The sequence below is a fragment of the Lactuca virosa genome, chromosome 6, assembly GCF_052849685.1.
Source record: "Lactuca virosa cultivar CGN04683 chromosome 6, Lactuca_virosa_CGN04683_v6, whole genome shotgun sequence".
Taxonomy (NCBI): Eukaryota; Viridiplantae; Streptophyta; class Magnoliopsida; order Asterales; family Asteraceae; genus Lactuca; species Lactuca virosa.
The window spans coordinates 10,229,131-10,242,072 of record NC_136431.1 but is presented as its reverse complement, the minus strand read 5'-3'; the positions used below and the strand labels follow the sequence as shown (position 1 = coordinate 10,242,072).

Here is a 12,942-nt window from a genome sequence, read left to right as displayed (position 1 = left end):
AATCTGGCAATCTAGTTTTAAAATTACTAAAAAGTTTCATCATCAATATAAAACTCATTAAAGCATGAGTAAAACTCAAATGTGGGTTTGGGGAATCAATCAACCCAAATCATCAAATGGAATGGAATCAAACATTTCTATTGTGAAATGTTGACCCAATGATGATTCCTCAAATGTTTATAAAACCACATCATGGACAAATCATTACCTAATTGTGTAAACTCAGATTTAAAGGTTTCCCACTATTGATGGAGCTTCAACCTTCCAACACTCACCAATTCCACATGATTCAAATAGGGTTTGATCCCATGGTGTCTTGAAGTTCAAATGATACAACTAGCATCCATTCTTAAAACTAATCACTAACTGAATAACCACTTTTTGGATTTGGAAGCAATTCCCCAATCTCTAGATTCGAATTAGGGAAGAAAAGGAGAGTAAACTACCTTCCAAGCTCTTAGGTGCTCACCTACCTTCAAACCCTTGCTTCTCCTTCAATTAATTCACTCCAAATCACCATGAAATGATATAAATAGTCCTTTTCAACACTCGTTTTCTTCTAAATCATGTTCTTCTCTCAAATGGGGAAAGTCCTTTAGCTTAAATAGCCTCACATGCTACAGATAGTACATTATGGACCTTCTAGTTTGATTTCTCTTGAATGGGCACCAAATTGACTACTATTTTTAATGGAAATTCTTATTCTCATATACTTGCCCCATAATCTTCCCATTTTTATCGATATTCTTAACGATATGGTATTGAATAATCTAAATTGGTCCTTCACATTTTTTCTAGTTGACTGTTTTGGTCCTTCAACTTCAAAAGCTTACACCTAAACAAACATTTTAACTTGGAAAGCAACTAGTAACGTAATATTTTCCTAAATAATAATTCGCTATATATTTTATGACTTTCAAGTCCTAGTTGGTCAATCATGAGTCAGTTCTCAACCTTTGTGAATTGGTAATTTTGGTCCCTCATCAAAATTCTTCAAATTTGACTCTATTAAACATCTAGGTGATTTCTATCATCATATTTGTCATATATTTAATTTATAAATTGTTAATTAAATATTTTATATTGTTTTTATTTTATTTTCGAAAAGTGTTATTTTTCATTAAAAAAACAAAACTTCTAGGCTCATTTTGCGGATATTACAATACAAGTGATAATAAAGGAGTTGCAGCCCTTTACTTACCAATATAGTTCGGTTTTTTAATCCTAAACCGCAACTACAAAATTTATACTAAAAAAATAAGTTTTGATCTTCCAAATTAATATGGAATCAAACTCCAAATTTTAAGGTTTGTAGGTAGTTATTGTTATTTATAGATGAAGAAACTAAATGTTTTTTTTATATTATGGGATGAGTAAACCACAACAAGTAAAAATAAGCTAAAAAGATTTGAATCCAGATGTCAAATTTATTTGTTCACCATCTTAACCGACTTGTCATGCTCCTTATTGTTATAGAATTACATATATTTGTATATAATATATGTAACTTAAATATATTTATAACAATTTATACAAATCGGTACGGTCCTTTTTTGTAGTTTTTTAATTCCTAAAATAGAAACTGAACCGAATATTTCAGTCTTTTAAAATGAAGAAATCAAACCTTTGTTATGTTTGGTTTTGCTTTTCCGGTTTAGATTTTTTGATTCTTCTACGATTTTTCAGTTTGTGGTTAGATTTTTGGGAAATTAAGTAATCTAATCATTAAAGAAAGGGTTTTCAAAGAAATAACCATCTCTTTTTTTTTGAAAAATAACCACTTTCTACAAAATGTCTCATTACGAAGTAATGTTCATATTCCAACGTTTTTTTTTTAATTTCAAAGAAAACTTTTTTTTTTTGGGATTTCGAATGCTACATTTCGAAGTGTTTAATGTCATTGTTTTTCAATAAAATATTAAATATCTAATTTTATGTACTAATATCGTATATAGTTTATATTATTACATTTGTTTAACTTTTTGTTAAATTTAAATAAAAAACAATTTTTTTTCTCGAAATTTCGGAATTGTTTTTGGATTTCGGACATATTATTGAAATTCTGGAGAGTTTTTTTTCTCGATATCCAAAATTTTAGTCCGGAATACAGAATACCGTCCCGAAATCAATAAAAAAATGTTTTTTTTTAGTTCGGAATGTCCATTTGGAACCAAATAGTTATTTTTACTAATTTTTTTATTACTTTCTTTAAATATTCATTAAAAAATGATGATTCCATGGATTTTTGCTTACCCTACACATTTGTCATTCCATTACGGTATCTATTAGTATTTATTTATTATTCCAATTGACAAATGTTAAGAATAATCATTTTGAGCATTTTGTGAATAAAAGGAATAGAGAGCATCAAGCAAGTGCGTAGTTGGAACAAGAAACGGTCTCACTCCCCGACAATTCTAATCATCATCAACCGATTCCACCGTATTTAACCCTCCATCTCCGGCCCCGATTCTTCTCTCAAACATTTCCTTTGCAATCTTGTTTCTTTTTCCGGCCAATTCTCCAATCATGCCGCCCACGGACCACCATGGTTCCTTCCTCAATCGGATTAGCATCCGCAGGAACCAGGTCGTCTCCATGGACATCAACCATGAACAAGAGCTTGAAGGGCTCGAATTGTTTCAGAAACACGTTTCCGATCGTTTCATTCAACTCTTACCACCTCAATCTCCCTTACCTCCCGTCGCCGGAGAAGAAATACCCGTCGTCGATACGCCAGAAACCTTCTTATCCATCGCTTGGTTCCGAAAACTCCTCGACGTTTATCTTTGTTGCGAGTCTGAATTTAAAGCGGTCTTGATCATTGGCCGGGACGCCACTCATTTCTCCAAACCGCCACTCGACCGGTTGATCCCAGATCACCTCGACCGGACCGTCAAAGCTTTAGATATCTGTAATGCGATTACTCATGGAATTGAGCTGCTCCGCCATTGGCAGCGGCTTGCCCAGATTGCGGTGGAGGCGCTCGAACAACGTCCAATAGTTGAAGGACACGTCAGAAGGGCAAAACGAGCTTTGAACACTCTCTTGACGTCGATGATGGTTGACGACAAGGAGAACAATCAACAAGTTGGAAAATCAGCTGAACGAATGTGGTCGATGAGCCGCCGCGGAGGTGGTGTTGTTGCTCCTCCAACCGTTAAGCATAATCGGACGATTAGTGGAAACCCCAGATCATTTTCTTTTTGTTTCTCGAAATCATGGTCTGCATCAAAGCAGATCCAGGCGATGTCCAACAATCTTGTGGCTCCCCGCGGTGGCGAGCCAACTGGTCTGGCTCTTCCGGTGTACGTAATGAGTTCAGTTTTGGTTCTGGTCATGTGGACGATGGTTACGGCGGTGCCGTGTCAAGAAAAGGTGGGGCTGGGGACCCACTTCCAACTTCCGAGACACCTGGGGTGGGCACATCCGATGATCGGATTGCAGGAGAAGATCGGAGAGGAGTGGAAGAAGAAGGAAAAGAAAGGGACTGCGGGTCTGTTGGCGGAGATTCAAGTGATAGAGAGAGTAGCTCAGAATCTTGTTGAATTCACGGAGGTGTTTGAGTTTCCGTTAGGGGTGGAGAAGGAGGAAGAAGTGGCGGAACAGGTGATGGAGTTGGCGGAGATATGTCGGAGAATGGAGGTAGGGTTGGGGCCGTTGCAGTTGCAGGTTAGGGAGTTGTTTCATAGGATGGTGAGGAGCAGGGCGGAGGTGCTTGACGTCATAGACCAAGTGGGTAAAATTACGACGCCAGTTTTTTACTAAAAATAGAGTCTTTATGTGTTTGTACATTTGTTTTTTAGGCACATATAAGTTTTATTTTTGTTTTCATTTTTTGTCTTATTTCATTGATATATCCTGATTTTATAGAAAATATGAACAAAGAGCAACAAGCTGCTTATAGTGTGGATTTTTTTTAACATATTACTAATGGGTAAGGATGAAATTGGTGTTTAACTATTTTGGTTATATTTATTTGTTAGTCATTAATATTTTTAGAGGTTCGTTATCTTTGAACTTTTAAAATTGTATCAATTACATCATTTGATATCCTATTAGAGTTTAAAAGAAAAAAAAAACACACACACAATGCATTGAACCTCCGATGTTGTCACTGAATGATTCGTATAGTGTCTCAAAATCTTGTTACAAATGTTTAGTATAAAAAATCCATAAATTATTTTTAATTCATGTTATTGTTATTTTATGTAACACCTCATTTTCGTAATTCACGATAAATCATCATTATAATATTCGAAGTAGAGATAGATTACTTTTGAGCCAAAATAATCACCGTCAATATGTAGAAAACTGAGTGAATAAGTTATGATTCCTAGAAGTTTCACGATTAATCTGACACGATTATTCAGGTCATAAAATATGAATCATAGATGGATCACTTATTAGCCTAAGCAATCCAAACAAAAAAGAAGTCATAAAACCGAGAGCGTATATATAGATAACGTCCAAATCTAACTTCGTATGAGAAAGTTATGATTTTTCGAAGTTTCAACGTAGCAGTATACGACACAGAAACCGAAATTAAGATCAATCAATTGTTATGAAAAACAATCTAAACGAGAGTCGAAGATCTCATCCATAGTCATTCGTCGATATAGAGACAGTCGAGAACGAATATTGTGTGAGAGAGTTATGACTTTTACACAGACTTTAACAGTCTAAGTTTGTGAAATATAACTTTAGAAAGAAAGTAAAAATTAGCCAATGGAGTCTAAACGAAAGTTGTAGATCTCGTCGATAGCTACACATGGATATAAACCCGTCGAAAACGGAGCTTGTACGAAAAAGTTATGTAATTTTTAAGAAAACAGAAAGTCTCGCGCCCAGCCGCACGCACAGAGCAGATGCGCGGCACGCCTGCCACCCCCACCCGAATCTCGACATGTATCACCACCCGTTGCTTGCCACGTCATCATTTCCGACAGATACACGACGCGCACCCCTTCCCAGCCTAAAAATACCTTTGTTTCAGCTTATTTTCCTGCACACCATTCCACCGATTCTAGAATACTTTCTAGTTTGTATCCCTTTACTCCTTTGTTCCCGGCTACTTTAGCAAGGCCCTACGACATCGAAGAGACGACAATTAGAAGCTCTCGGGTTAGAGTTCTGCCCACATAATTCCCGGTTTTCGCTAGAAGCTCTCTATAATTTAGGCTACACTTACTGTGCTTTAAGTGTAACTTATATTTATATTTATAGTCGCTTTTATGGATATATATATATATATATATATATATATATATATATATATATATATATATATATATATATATATATATATATATATTAGTAACTCCAGTTATAATGTTGATAGGTCTACTTAAGGGAGATGTGTCTAGAATGGTCACGTTGACTTGGTTGTTGGATTTAAGAAATGCTATACGCCGAAATGGTCCTGCCTCCCGACTGTCAGACCTGGTTGATCCTTACTTGATAGGACTCTCGGTATTCGTTGGGATTAGTGAAAAACCTAGCTTTCATTACCAAATCATCATAGAAATTAATGGGTTAAAGTATTATAGGTTAATACTTGTTCGGTGCGTTATCTGCCAACTTAATCGCCGGTAGAATTACTCAGAAAGTTGTCAATCTTCCGAGTAATTGTCTTGGTGAGTTATCTCACTATATTGTGTTACAATATATATATATATATATATATATATATATATATATATATATATATATATATATATATATATATATATATATATATATATATCCATGTATGGTAGGATATAGGAGTTAATAGAGTAGAGCCGATATTATAGCTTCTACGTGCCTGAATTAGTTGAACTGGATGTATATTGTCTATATATGGTTATCTAGGTCATGTAACGTCCCAAAAATTATAAGGTAAAATTTTCTTTTTTAATTCAACCATAAACGCCATTGATCCATTTCAATCATACAAAATCATATCAGAGTAAAATAGTTATTAGAATACAATCCGAAAATCATAAAGTTACGGAAACATGGGTGGATGCGCTGCGAACAAGCCAGGCCCTTCCCTCTCGAACCGAAAGTACCTGTAACCATAACCATAAACTGTAAGCACAAAGCTTAGCGAGTTCCCCAAAATACCGCATACCATACATATATGTCAGCTCAAGGCTGTATCAGGTCTATTTCACCCCCGAGTCTATTTAACCTCATATGTTAGCCAAGGTTGTACCAGGTCTATTTCACCACCAAGTCTATTTCAACTTAAATGTCAGCACAAGGCTGTACCGGGTCTATTTCACACCACATACATATAGTAAACTGGCACACAGGCATACAACACATACAACAGAAGTCACAAAGACTACAAGAACATACAATCCCTAGTGTTCTACAGTATAGTGAGCAAACTTACCTCAGACCGCTGAAAATCAAACATATGCTTGGGATACAGGACTGGAGAATCCCCACACTAACCATTCAAATACAACCAAAATCAATAATTGAGTCATAACCCACACTCAGGACTTTAATTTACTAAAACCGACTCCTAGGGTAAAAAGCCATTTTATCCTTCCCCTCAATTGGCCGAAGGCCTAACAATGGCCCATCTCAACAATATTAGTGGCCCGACAAGAACCCAAAACCTTAGAGTCCAAAAGTGGCCCAAATCAAAAGCCCAAATGGCTCCTGGTTGAGTACGATCAACATACCATTTGGGTACGCCCCACGTATAGCCTGCTGCTGCGTAACGTACAACTTGCTAAATCGTGAAAACGGGGAATGCTTGCATTACGTTGAGCGTACGCATACGTATGCCCAGCGTACTCACCAGATGTCCAACACTCATAATAAGCACTTAATGCTTAAGACCAAAACGTCCAAACTCAGATCTAACCTCATTTTAAGGTCTTAACACGTAAAGTTGACAACTTTACTCCTTTGCATGTCTTAATGAGACCCAATACCCGTTTTTATCCATCTAAGTCCATAATATGAACACCAACTCTTACATGGTTCATCCAAACCTTTCAAGATGGTATTTTTATGCACTAACATCATCAGAAATACTGAGATCTAACATTCTAAGCTTCTATAGTAGCTCATACTCACAAGGATGACTCAAGGGACCATAATATGCCCAAAATAAAGCCCTAGACTAGATCTAACACATAAATTCATCAAGATAGAAGCTTTATACCTTCAGATGCTAGCAAAATTGATGAAGACTCTGGATCTAGGAGCTCCACTCCGACTAATGCTTGAACACCTAGCTCCTTCTTCTTCAAAGTGTACAAAAACACTAAAAGTTAACCATCAAAGCTCAAGAACACTCAAGAACAAGCTAGGGTTTTGTATTTAGGGTTAGATGGGATGGAGGCTGAAGATAAGATGGTTTGAAGACGAGTTAATGCCTTTAAATAGGGTCAAAGACCCTAAATTTGGGTTTGCATCTGACTGGAGTACGCCCAACGTACTCCAGGTACACCCAACATGCTCCAAGCTGTTCCACGATCAATCCAAGCTAGTACGCCCGACGTACACCCTGTAAGCTCAATGTACTAGGCTTAGTCCAAAAACCTCCTAAATTTTGAAGGCCATAACCTCTTCGATCTAACTCTGATATCAACGATCCTTATATCCACAGAAAGTTAATGAGATGCTATACAATCCTATCAACTCTCCTTTGTCTTAAAAACTTCCAAACTTAAATCCTAAATTCATGAAAGTCCCGAACCATCACTTTAGTATTATACCCTTAGGATCCAAAGCACAAACCAAACTCTCAGTACCCACAACCTACATTATCCACAACCAATTGGCTATGAACCTCTCTTTCCTCAAAGCCTGAGGCCTTATGATACTTGATCTTTGGGTCACGGCCCCAATTTATGAAATGACCCGAAACAGGGTGTTACAGTTCGGGCGGGGCCCGTCATGTAGTTTGGGCGGGGGCCATTATGTATGTTGGGTGGGGCCAATTATATAGCTTGGGAGGGGCCATTTGTATGCGTCTAAGATGCTAGGGCGTTGGAGATTCTCCTTCTAGTGTTTTAGTGTGCGTCTAAGATGCTCGGACACCTAATTTATCCAAAAAAAATATTGATTTTAAAGAAAAGAACTAAAATATTTTCTTGTTAAAATACTTATCCCCTCCCCAACTTAAAACTTTAGGTCGTCCTCGATACAAATATAAACAAAAAAACCACAAAATATGAAAAATGAAGAAACACACCCAATTTATGGGTTACCTCCCGGAAAACGATGAGTTTTACGCCTTCAGTCGGACGTGTTACCTCAACTAAGTTGTGTCTGAATATTGAGGTTTCTCGAGTGTTGTTTTCTCAACGAGTTTCATGTCGCCATCTACCATTCGAATGTACAGTTTGAGTCTTTGTCCATTTACCTTGAATGGTTCGTCGCCTTTCGTGTCTTTAGTTTCAATTGCACAGTGATCATCCACGTTTGTCACCATAAAAGGTCCGCCCCATTTACTCTGCAACTTCCTGGAGAAGAGTTTGAGATGAGAGTTGAATAACTACACCAATTATTCCTCAAAAAATTGTTTTGGGACAATATGTCGATTGTGAAATGCCTTCGTCTTTTCTTTGTAGATTCTTGAGCTTTCATAAGCTTCCCTTTTAATCTCTTCCAGTTTAACAACTTGAAGTTTTCTTTTCGTACTTGCGCCACTCAATTCAAAATTATCATTTTTTTTAATGGTCCACATGGCACGGTGTTCCAATTCCATCAGCAGATGACATGGCTTCCTATAAACAAGCCGGTACGGGAACATTCCAATAGGTGTCTTATAAGTTGTCTAACATGCCCATAATTCATCATCTAACCTTAATGACCAATCTTTTCAATCGGGACAGATAGTCTTTTCCAAGATGCGTTTTATTTCCCTATTTGACACTTCTACTTGTCCACTTGTTTGTGGGTGATACGGAGTGGCTATCCTATGTGTGATTGTAACGCCCGTAGATCCAGACTAGTCAATTTAGAGACAAAGAGCATCAAAAATGAGTTTTTGATGGAAGATTATTTGCAAGGATTAATCTTAACCAAGTCATAGTATATGTTACAAGGGTTCTGTACATATAAAGAGCGCCGAAATCCGAGTTATAACGAAGAAGTTATGGCCCGTCGAAGTTTTGCGACAAAACCGGCACGGCACCGGGAGACGTAAATAGTGAATTTACGATAGAAGACTTTTTAGCCTTAGTGATCTAAACTAAAGTAGTAGTATACGTTAAACCGAGAACATACAAAAAAAAGAACGCCCAAATCTGACTTCGTATGCTGAAGTTATGAATTTTCTAAGATTTGGCATAACAGTTCACGGCCCGAAACTCGAATTTTAGTTCGAGCGGTTTTTAGCCTACGCGACCTAAATGAGAGTTGAAGATCTCATCAATAGGAACACAACGATAAAAAGACAGACGAAAACGGAGTCCGTATGAAGGAGTTACGAATTTTTCGCGGTCATTTAACAGTATAATCTCCTCCTACTGTTAAATTTAAGATCGGTCAAGAATTAGCCGACGGGGTCAAAATGAAAGTTGTATATCTTGTTTTTACCTACGCGTGGATATAAATAACGTTGAAAAAGGAGCTCGTATGCGAAAGTTACGGGGTTTAGAAGTCGGCAGAGTGCTGCTGCAAAAGGGGTGACGTGGCACAATGTAGGCCACACACGTTTTGCCACCAGAAATCTGATATGTGGCATGGAATCAACGAGTTGGAGGTTGAATCGGCGAGTCGAGCTGCCAGGAAGCCTATAAATAGAGGTGTCGGGTTCCCTTCATTCTCCACACCATCCAACTTCACTTTCTCTCTCTAGCCTCCCTTAAGCCCCCTAAAGTCTAGGTAAACCCCCTAGCACCCGAAGGAAGCCCCGATAAAAGAGCCCTTCGGCTCAGAAACTCTTCTCCGACGGAGCCCGGTTTTCGAGAAAACCCGCAGTAAGTGAGCTATGCCTACCCTATCTTTAGTATAGCTTATGTTATAATATAGTAATGTTATTAGGACCTTATAATGAGTATTTAGGATATTATTATGAGTTATATAAGTGTCGTTATAATGTCTTTTTAACCACTCGCGGTACGGGGAATCTGGTTTGGAGGGTCGCTTGGGTTGCTGGATTTCAGAAGTGCTTTATGCCAAAATGATCCTGCCCTCCGGTGTTCCATGTCTGGCCCTTGTCTGTACATAGTGGGTGAAGAGTATTGTTTAATGCTTATATAATAGTAATAATAGTTTGACTATTAATTAGTCTCGTCGAACATTAGACTAAACTCTAGTGGTAATGATACTAGGTTTCGTCAAGGGAAAATTGTTTTAAGAGTAACGTAGTGCTGTCCGAGTACCGAGTCACCAGCTTACCAAGTGAGTGCATAGTTACTTTCATCTTACACATATATATGAAGTATTTTATAAAGTATTTTATATAAATTACGTGCTATGTGTGCATATTATCTGTATACTTGTTATCTATGCTGGATGAACGATTTTATACATGTTTTAAATGATTTAAACTATATATGTATTTTATATCTACGAATATGTTGGGTAAAACATGGGTAGATGAACGAGGAGGGATGAAAGGGGATATAAGTAAACATTGGCGACTATGAGACTTAGTGCCTAGACCCTGACCACTATGACACTTAGCGCCTAAACCCTGGCGACTATGCGACGTAGTGCCTGTTGTATAAACCCTGGCGACTATGAGACTTAGTGCGTAAACCCTGGCGACTATGCGACTTAGTGCCTGTTGAGTAAACCCTGGCAACGATGGATTTCGTGCCGATTCCTTAGGATGATCCTTAGGAATGAATGAACGAGGAATAGCTAATTCTTAGGGTAGATCCTTAAGAGTAAAGAAGATAATGGGGATGGGTAATTGGGTTGATTGTTTGATGTTTAAACATAATAATTATATTATTGTGGGTTGAAAACCCTATGTACTCACCAGGTTTGCCAACCTGACCCACTCAAGCTTATTTGAATCGCAGGTGCCGATACGAAGTTACATTACACTGAGAGATTAAAGAGGTGTAGATCACTAGTGTAAATGAATGTAAGTTCTGTTTATGCTTATGTTTCTGTATTGACAATGACATCCCAAATGTTTTAAAATGAATAAAAATACATTTCTTCGGAAATGCTTTGATAATGTATTTATCATGTTTTACTGGGAACAAATTCCGCAACATTTTTATTAAAAGAAGTACTCTGATTTTTACAAACCATAAACAAAATCGGTCTTTTCTGGCCTTGAAAATGGGGATGTCATAATAATACCATAGTGTTTTAGTAACTTTGCAAAATGCTAATTTTTAAAATGGAAACCCCCATCACTAATGATAGTTCGCAGGATTCCATGTATCAAAGATATTTTTTTTATAAATTTACAAACAACACTGTAGTCTTTCGTGCATGTAGCCTCGACTACAACCCATTTTGATACATAATCTACTGCTATAAGAATGTATATATTACCAAAAGAAGTAAGGAATGGACCCATGAAATTAATGCCCCATACGTCAAAAATTTCTACAACTAAAATTGAGATCATTAGCATCATATCCCGTCATGAAATCCCCCCAACTTGTTGGCAACGAATACACACTTTCATGAATATATGTGAATCTTTAGAAATGGAGGACCAGCAAAACCACTTTGTAGAACCTGATTCCCCATCTTTTTGGCACTAAAATTCCCTCTGTACCATGAGTGACAATGCCGAAGAATGTCTTCTTGCTCTGTATGTGGTACACATCGCCTAATCACTTGATCTGCTCCAATTTTAAAAAGATTCGAGTACGCCCATATGTAGTATTTCCTTTTCGAATGGAAGAACCTCCTTTGTTGAGCATTCCAATATGGTGGTGTTTTTCCTATCACAAAATAATTCACTAAATTAGCGATCCATAGTAGTTTTGACAGCAAGAATATCCACATCTGAAAATTTTTATTGAATAACTTCCTGTGAGTTGTCATTATTGATGATTCTTGATAAATGTTCTGGTACAACATTTTCGGAACCCTTTTGGTTGCAAATTTCAAGATCAAACTCTTGAAGAAGGTCGATCCATATTATGAGATTTGGTTTGGCATCCTTCTTTTCCAAGAGGTGGCGGATGGCACTATGGTCGGTAAAAATTACAACTTTGTATCCCCTAATGTAAGATCTAAAATTTTCTAGTGCAAACACGACTGCAAGAACCCATTTTTTGGTAGTCGTGTAATTCAATTGTGCATCCAAAAACGTTTTGCTCGTATAACATAATGCAACGGGTTTTTTATTTACCTATTGTCCCAAAATTGCCCCTACTGCATAATGACTCGTATCACACATGATTTGAAAAGGTAAAGTCCAATTGGATGATTGCAAGATAGGGGCTTCAACAAGTTTATTTTTTAATATGGTAAAAGCTTCAATACATGCTTGCTGAAAAGGAAAATGGTGCGACTTTTAAAATTAAATTGCAAAGAGGTTTTGTGATCGCTCTAAAATCCTTGGTAAATCTTCGATAAAAGCTGACATGTCCAAGAAAAGAACAGACGCCTTTTACCGAAGTAGGTGGAGGAAGTGTAGAAATAATTTGTACTTTGGCCCGATCGACTTTGAAACCACGCTCGGAGACAACACGACCAAGTACAATTCCTTCTTTGACCATAAAATGACTCTTCTCCCAACTTAAAACCAAATTAGATGTAATACAATGTTTTAAAACTTTTTCTAATTGGTCACAGCATGTCTCAAAAGAATATCCATAAATAGAAAATTCATCCATGAAAATCTCTAGTCAATCCACCACCATGTTTGAAAAAATAGCCATCATACATCTTTGGAATGTGAGGTGTGCATTACACAAGCTGAGTGGCATCCTTCGAAAAGCAAAGGTGCCATAAGGACATGTGAATGTGGTTTTGGATTGATTCTCCGGGTGGATGGCAATTTTA

General features: G+C 37.2%; 1 protein-coding gene and 1 pseudogene across 1 annotated transcript; one reads left to right on the top strand and one right to left on the bottom strand.

Moving 5' to 3' along the window:
- Nucleotides 1–2,336: 2,336 nt before the first annotated feature.
- LOC145118945 (protein ROH1A pseudogene) lies at nt 2,337–3,960 on the top strand (annotated as a pseudogene).
- A 4,309-nt stretch (nt 3,961–8,269) lies between these two features.
- Nucleotides 8,270–8,719, bottom strand: LOC145121325 (uncharacterized). The gene is made up of 2 exons (XM_079057091.1): nt 8,564–8,719; nt 8,270–8,506 (listed from the first exon to the last, which is right to left on the bottom strand). Exons 1-2 carry the CDS (start codon nt 8,717–8,719, stop codon nt 8,270–8,272), a joined length of 393 nt encoding a protein of 130 aa, XP_078913217.1.
- Between the last annotated feature and the right edge of the window lie 4,223 nt (nt 8,720–12,942).

Coding starts and splice junctions, on each gene's coding strand:
- LOC145121325 (XM_079057091.1), bottom strand. CDS start 8,719: ATGGAATTGGAACACCGTGCCATGTGGACCATTAAAAAAAATGATAAT. Junction 8,507..8,563: donor TCTACAAAGAAAAGACGAAG/GCATTTCACAAT, acceptor TAATTGGTGTAG/TTATTCAACTCTCATCTCAA.